At 43.5% G+C, this 13,943-nt stretch overlaps 1 protein-coding gene across 3 annotated transcripts in view; it reads right to left on the minus strand.

The window, feature by feature from the left end:
- Positions 1-13,943, minus strand: part of SLC9A9 (solute carrier family 9 member A9) — a 676,865-nt gene that overhangs the window by 349,339 nt on the left and 313,583 nt on the right. For all 3 annotated transcript variants that reach the window (XM_061167805.1, XM_061167802.1, XM_061167803.1), the window contains exons 7-8: positions 6,087-6,225; positions 1,074-1,179 (exon numbers count right to left, since the gene is read on the minus strand). In XM_061167805.1, coding sequence (XP_061023788.1) covers positions 1,074-1,179; positions 6,087-6,225 — 245 coding nt within the window. The remainder of the gene's footprint in view (positions 1-1,073; positions 1,180-6,086; positions 6,226-13,943) is intronic.

Raw genomic sequence — 13,943 nt, forward strand, 5'->3', positions numbered from 1 at the left:
AGATCTTCTAGTCTGAAATCCCAGCTCCTCCACTGGCTCTTGGCCAAGTAAACGGCTTATAGTCCCTAACGTTGGGTTTTTCTGTAAATTAACGCGAACATCCATGAAAAGCAGTTAGCCAGCACCTGGCTCACTGTAAGCTTTCTCTATCAACTTTTATTATTATTTACACTTAAAGTACCACTTATTAAAATGCGAGAACCCCTGGAGGCATACCTTATTCCCAGTTAGCATTTTCGGGGGGTGGGGGTCTCACCACCTGAAATTCAATTAAGATGTAGCAAACAGCAAGGGATCCAGGACTCAAACCCGGGAGGAGGAGGGTACTAGGCCAAAGGAAAGAAACAGCTCTGACATTTTGCTCAGAGCCACGGTGATTCTTCTACACGGAAAAGCACCCAATCGTTGCAGCTACCCAAGCGTAAACCCTCGCTATTGCAGAAAGGCAATCTAATTGCAGAATTCAGATACGGGATGCAAGCTGTGGGCCTCCCTTCTTCCCCACTCCCCCGGGGGGACCTTAGGGGCTGCCTCTTTCTCCATCAATCGTTCCATCTCAGAGGACTCTACATAGAGACCTTCTACGGTAAGAGACACCGAACAGAAACCACCGCGTAACCCCTGTTTTCTGGTTTGCCACCGAATATAGGCAAAGATTTTTAAACACAGTTGGGTGTGGCCAGGCGCACACCCGGAGAGACCGCCTACGTGGGCGTCGCTGCTAACAGCCAATGGAAAGCCCGCACTCATTCCCACAAAGCCGCCGTGCATCCCTTCCCACTCTGCGCGGAGATTCCCTACGTGTAAAGCCATCATCCATCCATACATCGGTCATTTGTAGATTTCAACGTCCCCTTCCTGACCAGTAAGGAGAGACGAGGAATCAACACTTTGGAAACTTCCAATTAAGCTGTCATATAATGGTGCATTTTTTTTTCTCCCTAGGGTACCCAGGAGAGGTTGATTCTGACACAAGCCATTTCACTCCTGCAGGGTCAAAGAGGGGGACTTGGTGAGGGCGGGAAACACAGGTATTCACACATCCAGTGGGCTGCTCAGGACGAAGCACTGACCTGTTAGGCCAGCGGCCTCAGCAGACAGAAAGGCGCTCCAAGACAGGAGGAAAAACAGGCCCGTTTCCAGCATAGGGAACTCGCACAGTTTGGTAAATTTGGTCAAGTGACAAAGAGGCGTTAAGGGAAACAACAATTGCTTTTATGAATAAGTCTCCCTCTTGGCTGAGAAAAACTCCTCTGGTGGTGATAGTTTTAGAGGAGAGAACCGATTCTCAGACCTGTTTCTCTTGCTGAGACTCCCTTTGAAGGCCGGTGTGAGTCATGCTTCACTGGGGGCTGAACACGGCTGTAAAAACGCAAAGTGGTCTTGAGATTAAAAAAGATGTCTTTTTCCAATAAATAAATAAATAAGATGTCTTACTAAGAGGATGAAGTCAGCTAAGGGGACACATAATGCCCCTTAAATTTGGCCTGAACCCTTTGGGTGTGCCCTTCAGGAGATGGCAGATCTGGGAAAATAAAATCAAGGAGAGTGTGTCTGCCCAGCCAGTCCACACTCCCAGGAGTGGCCTCCCAGACCACTGCTCCCCAGGGAATGCTGGTCTATGGACAGATCACCTTGAAAAGCCTTTTCTCTTAGGGATGGAAACTGGATCAGGAGGAGCATTTTTGTTCAGTGATGGGGAAGCTGCCCAGGCTCTCTTTGCATAAGTAGGATGGAGGAAAATGTGTATTATTTCTAAGTCAAGCAAGATGCCCTTTGGCAGGCAATTGTTCATTTTGGCCAGGATGACACTTGGCCAATCGTCTATAAATTGCAAGTAGAACAAAGGCACAGTGATTGGAGCCATGCAGAGAATGGGCTTTGGGGGAGATGATTAGGAGTATGCGATGGACAGGAAAGGGCTACAACTGCAGTTGTATCCACCATTAGGCAGAAAATGCCCTGACAGACAAGGAAATGTTACATTGCAATTTTATGTTTCTGGAAAAAAAATCTAAGGGAGATTCCACCTTAAGAGATGTTTAGCAGCCAGGCAGGGAAGCAAAAAGCATGACCTCTGGAGTGCAAGATCTGGGTTTGAGTCCTGGCTTTGACAGTCACTCACTGGCTGTGTGATTTCTGAGCACTGTGATAACCTCTCTGAGCCTTATTTGTATCCAAGGTGAACTGGCGTAAGAATAACACCTATCCCCACAGTGTGAAGGGTAACATGAGATGACAATATTAAAAATGTTTTGTAAAGTCTTAGAAACCACACAATACCGAGGATTATATTGTGGTTGGGAGCATGACCTCTAGAAGGCAACTCTACCTGGGCTCATATTCATTGTATATCAGCTTAGATGTGAACCTTGGCCACACTAGGCTTTGGTTCTCATGTCTGAAAATGGGCATAAATAGTGCAACCTACCTTCTAGGTGCATAGAAGAGTGCCTGGAATGTGGCAAAGGATGTGCAAGTTTTTCGATTAGTGTAATTTAAGTGAATCTGTTTTGTGAAACCTCTTTTCTGGAAAGAGAGTCAGTAAGGAATTCTTTATCAGGAGTACCCCTTTCCCCAGATCTGATCCAATGTCAGGGCAGACTTCAAGTCTCCAGGAATTTTTTCCCTTCTCTTATCAAAATCTGTTCACTTATGTGTTCATACATTTCCTGCACATCAGGCAGAGAAAAGTTCCAATCTCAGCTGTTCTACTTCATGCCATCCCTGGGGATGAAAGCCTGGGTTTAAGTCCTGGCCCTAAAATGTCCTAGCTGTGTGGCCTTGGACAAGTTGTCTAAAATTATGTGTCAGTTTATTCAGCTGAAAATTGAGAGAATAATAGTATCTCCTTGCCGGGATTCTTATAAAAACTCTCTGAGATAATCTATGCAAAATATAAAAGATAATGGGTGGCACTTGGTAAGGTTCTCAACATATATAAGATGATATTACTATCATGCCCATTATGACTGACATGTGACTCAGAGTGAGCTATGAATACTTAATCTCCTTATGTATAAAGCAGAAATAATAATAATTGTTCTTATAGGGTAAATTCAAATGAGGAGATATATATAAAGACACATGCTAGACATTCACAAAATGTTGCGATCATTGCTATTGTTCATTCACTAAGTTTTGTCTCACTCCCTGCAACCTCATGGACTGCAGCATGCCAAGCTTCCCTGTCCTTTACTATCACCTGAAGTTTGCTCAGACTCATGTCCATTGAGTTGGTGATGCTACCTAACTATCTCACTATTATTCAGTCCAGTTCAGTCGCTCAGTCATGTCCGACCCTTTGCGACCCTATGGACTGCAGCACACCAGGCTTCCCTGTCCATCACCAACTCCCAGTGCCTGCTCAAACTCATGTGCACCAAGTCGGTGATGCCATCCAACCATCTCATCCTTTCATCCCCTTCTTCTCCTGCCTTCAGTCTTTCCCAGCATCAGGGTCTTTTCCAATGAGTCACTTCTTTGCATCAGGTGGCCAAAGTATTGGAGCTTCAACTTCAGCATCAGATCTTCCAATGAATATTCAGGACTGATTTCCTTTAGGATTGACTGGTTTGATCTCCTTGCAGTCCAAGGGACTGTAAAGAGTCTTCTCCAACACCACAGTTCAAAAGCATCAGTTCTTTGGCACTCAGCCTACTTTATGGTCCAGCTCTCACATCCATCATGACTACTGGAAAAACCACAGCTTTGACTAGATGGATCTTTGTTGGCAAAGTAATGTCTCCCTTTTTGCTGTTTAGGTTGGTCATAGCTTTTCTTCGAAGGAGCAAGCAAGCGTCTTTTAATTTCATGGCTGCAGTCACCATCTGCAGTGATTTTGGAGCCCCTGAAAATAAAGTCAGTCACTGTTTCCAGTTTTCCCATCTATCTGCCATGAAACGATGGGACTGGATGCCATGATCTTTGTTTTTTGAATGCTGAGTTTTAAGCCAGCTTTTTCACTCTCCTCTCACGTTCATCAAGAGGCTTTTTAGTTCCTCATTGTCATTACTGTCATCATTACTATTTCTCTACTCCAAACAACATGTGACCTCCATTGTAATTCCCTTTAATAATTAAGAGGCAAACAAAAGGGGAGCAGTGATCAAGAGTGTGGTCTGGGTGCGGTCTGTCTCTTGGTTTCATTCCCTGGGTTTGACCTTGGCTCTACTTCCTAGTTGCATGACCTTGGGCTTATGCTTTCTAAGCTTTTCCTTTTTTCCAGGAAAAATAGCATCTGTGTGATATGACCATTGTGAAGATTAAATGAGGTATTACATGTAAAACAAGTAGTAGGGAGCCTGATGTATCACCAGTACTGGGTACATTGTTAACCATTATTTTTTTGTTGGAAATCAACCCTACCTATTCTGACTTATTTTTGTCAATGGAGTTGACATTCTCCAGGACAAAAAGTTGACATCGCAGGACAAAACCTTTGGGTGGTCTTTTGATTTTCTCCTCTTATTTATCTCATAGAACCAACCAATCACTGAGTCTTAGAGGGTCTTCTACATTGACCTCTTTTCTGGCTTTCTCCTACAGGTCATTATCACAGTCTTCTTTGATTTCAATCTTCCTCTTCTCATTCATCCTTCATACCAGTTCCTCATTTATGTTTTAAACACAGGACCTTCAGTGTGTCATGATCCTTGGAGAAAACTTCAGTCACATATTGTGGACTATAGAGAGATGCTCAGGCTCCTTTGAGTGGCACGCCAAGGTACTCCACAAGCTGACTCCTTTGCACTTGTGTCTGCTCATTTTGCATTGCTCACCAGCCCAAGCTCTAAGGTCCTCTCTGGGACAACTGCTCTAGGCCATGTCAGTGTCCCCCAACCCCCACTCCTGACCTTTGTGAATGCTGATCTTCTTGTGAATCACCTATATGGTCTTTGCCTGCATCTTACCTATCTTTCAGGTCAAGCTTAAGTCCCACACTGCTTTTCAGGTTATTTTCCAGAATCATCAGATTGGCCAAGAGTCTGTTGGACTTTTCCAGACATGGTGGCCTCATCCTTATATTTTTATAACCTTAATAAGGTGGCTGCAGCTTTAGCACTCACTTTCTATCCAACTCTTTCTGTAGAGCTTGTCTTTCCAAGCCTGTCATTAGTTGGAGGCAGGGTCCATGTTTTATTCATCTTCTGACTTATCTGAGAAAGCTTTAGTAGAACCTAGCCTTTTAGCAGTTGCTCAGTGAACTGTTGGGTCAGTCCTCATGGAAAAAGAGTCTAACATTTTGCTTTCTTTGCCTTGAATCCCTGACCCCTCTTCCACCATTCTCCTTTAGTCCTTCCCTTTTCCCCCAAGATCTCTAATCCTTTGCCCTACCTCCTCTCTCTGGACTCTGTTAAGCCCACATACTTGACATTAGCCTTCTGGTTCCTCCTAGAATCTGACATTTTTGTCCCATATAACTGCTGTGAGTGAGGAGACCACCAGACAAGCTTCTCTCCCTGACTCAAGTTCTCTAGGAGCTCCACTCATCCTCTCACCTCCCTACTGAAAAAGAGGGAGTGTAGGATGACACAATTGCCTGGATATGGCAAGCATCATTTCTAAGTTGCCTGCTGTTCTTCTTCCATAAAATAGCTATGGATGCTCATTTAAACCCACAGTGATTCTTGTCTTAGCCAACCCTCTGAACTAGTGATTGATATGAGTTTAAAAAGGGTGCAGAGAATACTTAATATGTCACTCTTGAGTCAATCCTGTTTTATTCTTGACATTGGATATTCACTTCTTCCTCTTGATCTTAATATAGCCAAGCCTGATTTCCCCCTGGCCACCTATATTCTTAGGTGAGAATTTTTCAAGACTGTTGATATGCTGGGATCAGACAATATGAGCAGTCCTAGAATTGGCCTTGGACAGGAAAAGAGTCTGGCCCCCTCCCTCTTCCCCTGGTACCAGCCTACGCTTCAGAATCAAGATGGCCCCAGTGGTGCTATAGTGGTGCTACACTTGAACAAGACCATCTAGCCATTTCCTGGTCTGGAGTTTGTTAGTCCTCAGAAACATCCCAAGGATGTTGCCTGCTCTTAACGGTCCCCAGCTTCCCACACACAGACAAAGGATATCAGTGCCGTGACAACAGCATATGCAGACCCCATGGCAAATGAGCCAGCGAAGATCCCCAGGAAATTCCCCACGGACTGGAAAAATGCTGCGGCGTCAAATGTGTTTGGATTCTCCTTGGGACTGTAAATGGATATAGAACTGAAAAGAGAAGAGGGTGAAGGTTAGTCAGAGACTCGTATCTCATGGCCCAAACACCAGAAGTCAGAATTTAGCACCCAATTTGGGGAAAGACACCTTCTCCTAAGAGGTTAGGTGCTGGTTGGAAGCATTCAGTGGAAACGGATGAGGACAAGGAGAGGCGGGGAAGGCCCTTCCTTATAGCCCAATCCCCTGGTATCCATATATTGTTGCCAGTCAGTAAACATTTTTATATTGGAAGGGTCGTAAAGAATATTGTTTCTGAGCAAACTAGGCATTAAAACATGGTAGGTATATATGGAATCTGCTGAGGAGATAGATAACTGTGAATTATTTAGTGGCCATATGTCTTTGGTGCTGTTATATATTCACACATGTTCCTGATAAAAAGTGCACTTTTATGGCCTGTGCACAAATGGGCGATACAAATCACAGCGTGCACAAAATATTCTGCCATGATCTTGTCATAAACCACAAAGCATTGCTCCTCTCCAGTGTAACCCTTCAGAAACAGAGCCCAGACGACACTCAGAGCATCACAGGATTAACCTCTGGGGAGAGACAAAACCCTCATTTTCCCACCGAAACAAATGGCAGCAGCTGTCTGAGGTCATCTTTTATGCCCTGATTCTGGGGGCTGCCAACAGATTTATATCCACAGAGAAAAATCAATCCACCAATAGGTGGTTTGTTCACTGAAATATTTTTGAAGACGTCATATTTGCTGTTTTTTTCAGCCAGGGCCTCAAATCCTACAGTGTTGATGTAAAAGGCAAGGTGTGACCTATTTTAGGAAACATGAGCTCCATCTTGTAGCATTAACATGACAGATGTGCTAGAACCAGTATTGTTGGGGAGACTAATAAAGTCCCTTTTCAGGTGTTTTTTTTTTTTTTTTTGCAGTTTTTATTTTAATACAAGTTCTTTAAAACTAATCAGACAAAATCAAGAGTTTCTCAGTGGTTTCTGGAAAGAACTTTGTAGCCCTGTAGAGAGCAAACAGGATACCAGACACACTGACTTGAGATTAGATAGGTGTTTACAGAGATGTAACTGAATCTTTTATGGCTTGGATGATTAAAGTATCTTAACTCTCTGACCTGACTTTTTGTGTCTGGAGACTAAGAGAGTTAAGAGAGAGCAGGGAGAGTGGATTCCAATTCTCCTCCAGGAAAATGTGTGGCATAAAAAAGGTAGTTTAAAATGTTTCTAGTTTTTCCCTGGATGTCTTTAAACCCCCAAAGTAGGCCAAACACTTCTGCTTTGATCACATAATTGGATAAGGAAGATAAATGTGGATCTCAAATGGAGCCCTGAAATGTATGCGAGAAAGGGATTGCCTTTGAAGTGTTTTTCTTTTTGTAAAGTGTTGTGCTTTGCAGGAAAAAAGGAAATGAAAACCCACATTTGGGTCCTTTGTGGCTGACAGTCCTGGGAAAGGGTGTAAATCCATGGCCATTCTGAAATTCAGTGTCCACAGCTGTGTGTGTGTGAGTTGATATGAACATATTTCTTCATTTCAATGAAGAAATGATAGTGACAAGAAAACATTTCAGTTGCAGTCTGCCTTTGAAAAACAGGTTTTTGCACAGTCACACTCTTTTGTAAATAATTATGTTAATTCCTAAGGTTGCTCCCAGCAAATCTGATCCTTAGAACAAACATCTCTTCACCCCCATCTTCACCTTCACACTCCCCAGAAGTGTTTTCTCTGTCCTGATGTTTCCCCAGCTTGAAGTAGCATCATCACATCTTTTGGCCATATTCTGTATGATTATTTATGTCATGTTTGTTTTTAAACTAACTCATTTTTATTCAAATGCAAAACTGAAGTGTTAGGTGCTCAGTCGTGTCTGACTTTTGCAACCCCATGGATTATAGCCTGCCATGCTGCTCTGTGCGTGGGATTTCCCAGGCAAGAATACTGGGGTGGGTTGCCATTCCCAGTGCCATTCCCACTGGAGTGGTAGCAAAGGCAAGGAGTCAGAGAATTGAGGGAGCTTAAAGGTAGAATCCCAGGTGGCTCAGATGGTGAAGAATCTGCCCATCAATACAGGAGATGCAGGTTCGATCCCTGGGTCTGGAAGATCCCCTGGAGGAGGAAATGACAGCCCACTCCAGTATTCTTGCCTGGGAAATCACATGGACAGAGGAGCCTGGTGGGCTACACAGTACATGGGGTTGCAAAAGAAACAAAAAGTGACACAAAGGTAGAAGCAGAGAGTTATGGCAGGAGACTGGGAGCACGTGTTTGAGCACTGGCGGGGGGGTAAAGGCAGGTAGATGGCATCACTCAAAACTTTAAACCCCATGTTAAGAATATACAAAAAGCCTTCACATTTACATCATGCTTAGTCCTCTTATGCCTGCCTTATAACTGTGCTTGATCTGATAACATCTCTGCCAGGTAATTAGGGCGCGAATGTTTATCTTTCCTCCCTTTGCTAAGAAACTAAGAGTCAGGGAAATAAAGACCTATAGTCACTAAGTTCCAAATGTAGATTTCTTATTTCTACCTTGAAAAAGTGATTTATTAGGAGGAAAACCTAAACCTACATCAGCATAGTTGAGTGAGTGTGGCTGTGATGTAAGGGCAATTGGAGTTCAGGTACCAGAACCTTACATTTCATGCCTGGATGGAACACAAGCGGCGCCCTCACAAATGCAGGCAGAGTGCAGAACATGTTGTGTGTTGTGTGAGGCAACAGCACCCTCTCTCCTGTTCTACAAGCAAGCAAGAGACAGGGCTTATCCTGGTAACCTGCTTTCATGTCTGGCTTCTGCTCCAGCACTTAAGCTTTGTGGTGTCTGGCCTGGGTCTTGTTCTTCTTTGTATGCCCAGGACATAGCCTGGTGCCTGGCCCATGGCAGACTATATAAAGTCTGAGGAAATGAGGGCAGGTTGACTGGAAGTCAGAGGGGAAAAAGGAAGAAATGCAGGAAGGAAGGAGTCTTGCCAAAATGAGTCATCTTTAAAATAAATCATCTACAGATTTATATTAGGCATTGGTGATATGTAGATATAATGAAAATAGTGAAGGACAGGGAAACCTGGCATGCTGGAGTCCATGGGTTGCAAAGAGTCGGACATGACTGAGCGACTGAATAGCAACAATATGTTGCCCTGTTGAGAAATATCAATAATCTCAGATATGCAGATGGCACCACCCTTATGGCAGAAAGTGAAGAAGAACTAAAGAGCCTCTTGATGAAAGTGAAAGAGAAGAGTGAAAAAGTTGGCTTAAAGCTCAACATTCAGAAAACGAAGATCATGGCATCTGGTCCCATCACTTCATGGCAAATAGATGGGGAAACAGTGGCTGACTTCATTTTTCCGGGCTCCAAAATCACTGCAGATGGTGATTGCAGCCATGAACTTAAAAAGACGCTTACTCCTTGGAAGGAAAGTTATGACCAACCTAGACAGCATATTAAAAAGCAAAGACATTACTTTGCCAACAAAGGTCTGTCTAGCCAAGGCTATGGTTTTTCCAGTGGTCATGTATGGATGTGAGAGTTGGACTATAAAGAAAGCTGAGCACTGAAGAATTGATGCTTTTCAACTGTGGTGTTGGAGAAGACTCTTGAGTGTCCCTTGGACTGCAAGGAGATCCAGCCAGTCCATCCTAAAGGAGATCAGTGCTGGGTGTTCATTGGAAGGACTGATGTTGAAGCTGAAACTCCAATGCTTTGGCCACCTGATGCGAAGAGCTGACTCATTTGAGAAGACCCTGATGCTGGGAAAGATTGAGGGCAGGAGGAGAAGGGGACAACAGAGGATGAGATGGTTGGATAGCATCACCGACTTGATGGACATGGGTTTGGGTGGACTCCGGGAGCTGGTGATGGACGGGGAGGCCTGGTGTGCTGCGGTTCATGGGGTTGCAAAGAGTCGGACACAACTGAGCGACTGAACTGAACTGAACTGTGGTTACTTTTAAGGTCATCAATTCAAGCCTGAAGGGGACACTTGAGATTCTTAACTTGAGCTTCAAAGATCTGATCCTTCTTGGCTGTATGGCCTTGGGTGAGTTACTTCATCACTCAGGTTCTGTTTCAAAGTCTATAAAATGGACCTATACTCCAGAAATGTGTGAGGATATGAGGTATATTTAAACACCTATATATATATATGTGTGTGTGTGTATATATATATATAAGGACTTTAAACACCTATATATATACACCTATATATATACACCTATATATAACACCTATATATATAAACACCTATATATATATATATATATATATATATATATATATATATATATAAGGACTTCCTTAGGGTATCCAGTGGGTAGGATTCTGCACTTCCACTGCAGGGGGCACAGGTTCAATTTCTGGTCAGGGAACTAAGATCCCACGTGCTACAAGACCAAAAAATAAATAATAAAATAAATAAATAAGATGAAAACAAAACCCAAAGAACTCCTATACATTTATCTTATAGGTTGTAGGGCCATTCATTGAGTGCTGGTAATGTGCACAAAAAATAAGACTCTCAAAGAACGTTGCCCATCATCATCACCACCACCATCATTGCATAATCATTGTGCTAAGACCTTCCACAGGCTCACAATGACAGACAGCAGAATGCGGAGGCTGAACCAGGCCTCGGGAGGAAATGGCCATAGAAGTGACACTAGTTGGTTTTGTGTGGAACTCTTGGCTCCACGGAGAAGGAGGAAAGGAGCACACTCAGCAGCCTGGACGACAATGTGCTCCAGGACAAGGACAAGCCAGGACACTGACCTTGAGTCACACCTCCCCATGTTTCACCGGGGACATTCTGCAGGCAAAGCCCTCTGGCTTCTGGTGAGGGATGGGGCCAAGAAAGAAGGGGCCTTGCAGCACAGGGATGTTGAATATTTTCTGACTGCCAGGATTTTAGGAAATTTTTCCTCCAGGCTCAACGCCCTGGCAAAGGAGGCATCTTTCTGGGCTCTATGTTTTAGCTACAACACAAAGCCTCTAGATTATGGAGCATCAGCTACAGAGGGTGTTTTCAGAAATAACCAAGGGTTTGGGTAGCATGTGTGGTTTTCCAACTTCAGCCTGACAAAGGAAGGACAATCACGTTCCGGCCAGGCCTACTGCTGGTTTCAGCTCTTTGGCCTTAAAAAGTAAATCCCTCCTCCAGTGCACCAAGGGAGCTGTTTGAACCATTAGTGGACGCAAGCACCAGACTGAGAAGAGGTGGGGAAGAACTGGACTTTGTGGTGCTTGCTCTATGGGACACCACTCTGAAGATGCGCTGTTTATAGCATAATCTGGTGAAGGCAGATCTGTGATCTGCAGATTTCTGAAAAAGAATATTTGAGTTGGATAGAACCAATATCCTTGAAAATAATGTGACCAGAACTACACAGTGGTGCTTAAATATTCATCTTATAAATTGGAATTAAGACCAGGTTATTGATTCATTCTGTTCAGGAACAGATTATTCAGCAAAAACTAGTTTGATGGTCGTGTATTGCATCCAGTCTTAGAAATAAATGTGCGTATCTTTTATTCAAAATTTTTGAAATGGATGAAATAGCCTACATTCCTTTGAAGAGAGCAACATGAATAAGGATCACAGTGCTCACTGTATCATTTAAGGTTCACAGACATGACTGAAACTCCAGTGTTCTCAACAACCCATCTTTTCATCTTTCCGACATTCCTACAGGGAACCCCCTGGCAGCTTAGGTAGTGTTAAGAGCATAGTACCTGAATCTGAGACCTGGGTGCGAATCTCAACTCTGCCACTTACTGGCTGTGTGACCTTGACCAAATTACTTAGACTATATGCCCTTCAGTTTCCTATGATGATGGTTAAAAATGATAATAAAATGATAGTAATAATAAATATATCTATCACATAAGGTTGCTATGAGAATTCAATCAATTAATGTTTATAAAGCATTTGAAATGGGCACAAAGTCAAAACTAGATAAGCATTTCTTAAGTAAATCATCCTTCTTCAAATAACCCCTCCTCCTCCTTCTTCTATTTTGTCTTCTTCTTGCCCTGAATCCTCTTCCTTCTTTTCCTCCTTCAGCATCTTCTTGTCCTTCTTCATTGTCTGTTCTTTCCCTCTGTCTCTTTCTATTGAACTGAGAGATTGGTTTAGTTCTAAAAGAAGTATCCCAAACTAGATGTCCAATCAGTACTACCTCAAACAAATTAGAACTGAGATGTCATTAACTGTCTCACACTGACTAGTCCCTGGTCTAGAATCTCTGGGTATCAGGTATCATTTGATCTTACAAATTGCTTTGTATATAGTGTAATGTGGTGCGTGTTCTCAATAAATGCCAGTGATGAGGAAGAAGGAGAAAGAGGTGGGGAGGAGAAGAAAGAAGAAGAGGAAGCAGGGGAGAAAGTGTTGAAATTCTGCTGAGAGTGACGATGAGATCATGTATGGAAAGGAGTCTGTAAATGGAACCACCATCCCTGCTGCCACTGACCCCTTCCAAAATGCTGTGCATCTCCCCACTCTGGACCCTACTGAGTCATCTCTCCTGATTCTTACAATCTTTTCAAGACCACCCAGTCTCCATCACCACCCGCTCCTGTTACTCTTTACTGGTGTTGCTAAATTATTTTCCCCATAATTACTCACCGACATTACTCAAAACCTCAAGCTCCTGGGCAGCTGTTCTTTCCTAAAGATGCTCTCCCTCTGATTGGTCCTCCCAGCTCCTACAATCCACTCACTGTTCTGAGTGTCTGGTTGGAACAATCTACTTCTGTGTCTCCCAGTTCAGTCTCACTTCTCCTGTTAACACGAATCAATGCCACTTTAAAATTTTACAAGGAAAGTTTTAAGCAAATAGATTGCATTCCTTTTAGAATTTCTATGAATGTCATCAAGAAAAAAAAAAATGGGAAGATGATTACCACAGCCAAAGATGTACCAAATGCACTTCCATTTTCTCTGCCAAATCTTTAATCCCTAACAGAAAATATTTAAACCACTGGCCCAAGTTTATTACAGAGTTCTTGATTATAGGATTATATATAGGATTTTTTTTTTTCCTAATCACGGCTTCCAGTTGTACTACATTGAATCCTTCTTTGTGCTGGAAATATAGTTCTATTAATGATGTCTTGGTCAAATTCCATTATTCAGTTCCTTTCAGTTATCAAAACTTAGTGCTGTCTAGCTTAAAACCTAAATCTTCAAAGCAAGATTCTTCTCCCTGCAGAATATTCTAAAGCAGAGAGCAGGATGATTTGAAAGGGAGGAGACAGAGGTGTCCCTTTACTCCCTCTTGGGCACTAGCGCCCCCTGGTGTCAGAGGCATGGAGGAAGGACGGGATCCAAGCTGTCCACCTTTTGCTTGGCCACCATGGACAGGGTCCCTGATCTCACTCTTGTCCCTGCTCTCATGGTGACACCTCCATTTTATTAAGAATCCATCCCCCCCCCCGCCTGGGGGTCACTCAATTTTCCTTCTGCCCTGCCAGCTATACACAGTCCCAGCCCTTTTCTATGGCTTGGATTAGGGGCCACTTGGGCCGATCAGTGGCTCTCACCTTTCTCTTGATCTCTAGTCCTCTTATTTGGGGCAGCACTGAACTCCCTCCATGGACCATGGACCACTGCTCTGGGTGGGCTCACTTTGCCCACTCCCCAGACACACCAAACCAGGGGGCCATACTGACACAGAGGGCTCCAGCTGATTCCTTCCACAGTCTGTAGGCCAGTTCTGCATCCCCACTCCAAG

This window comes from Dama dama, chromosome 19, assembly GCF_033118175.1.
Source record: "Dama dama isolate Ldn47 chromosome 19, ASM3311817v1, whole genome shotgun sequence".
Lineage (NCBI taxonomy): Eukaryota > Metazoa > Chordata > Mammalia > Artiodactyla > Cervidae > Dama > Dama dama.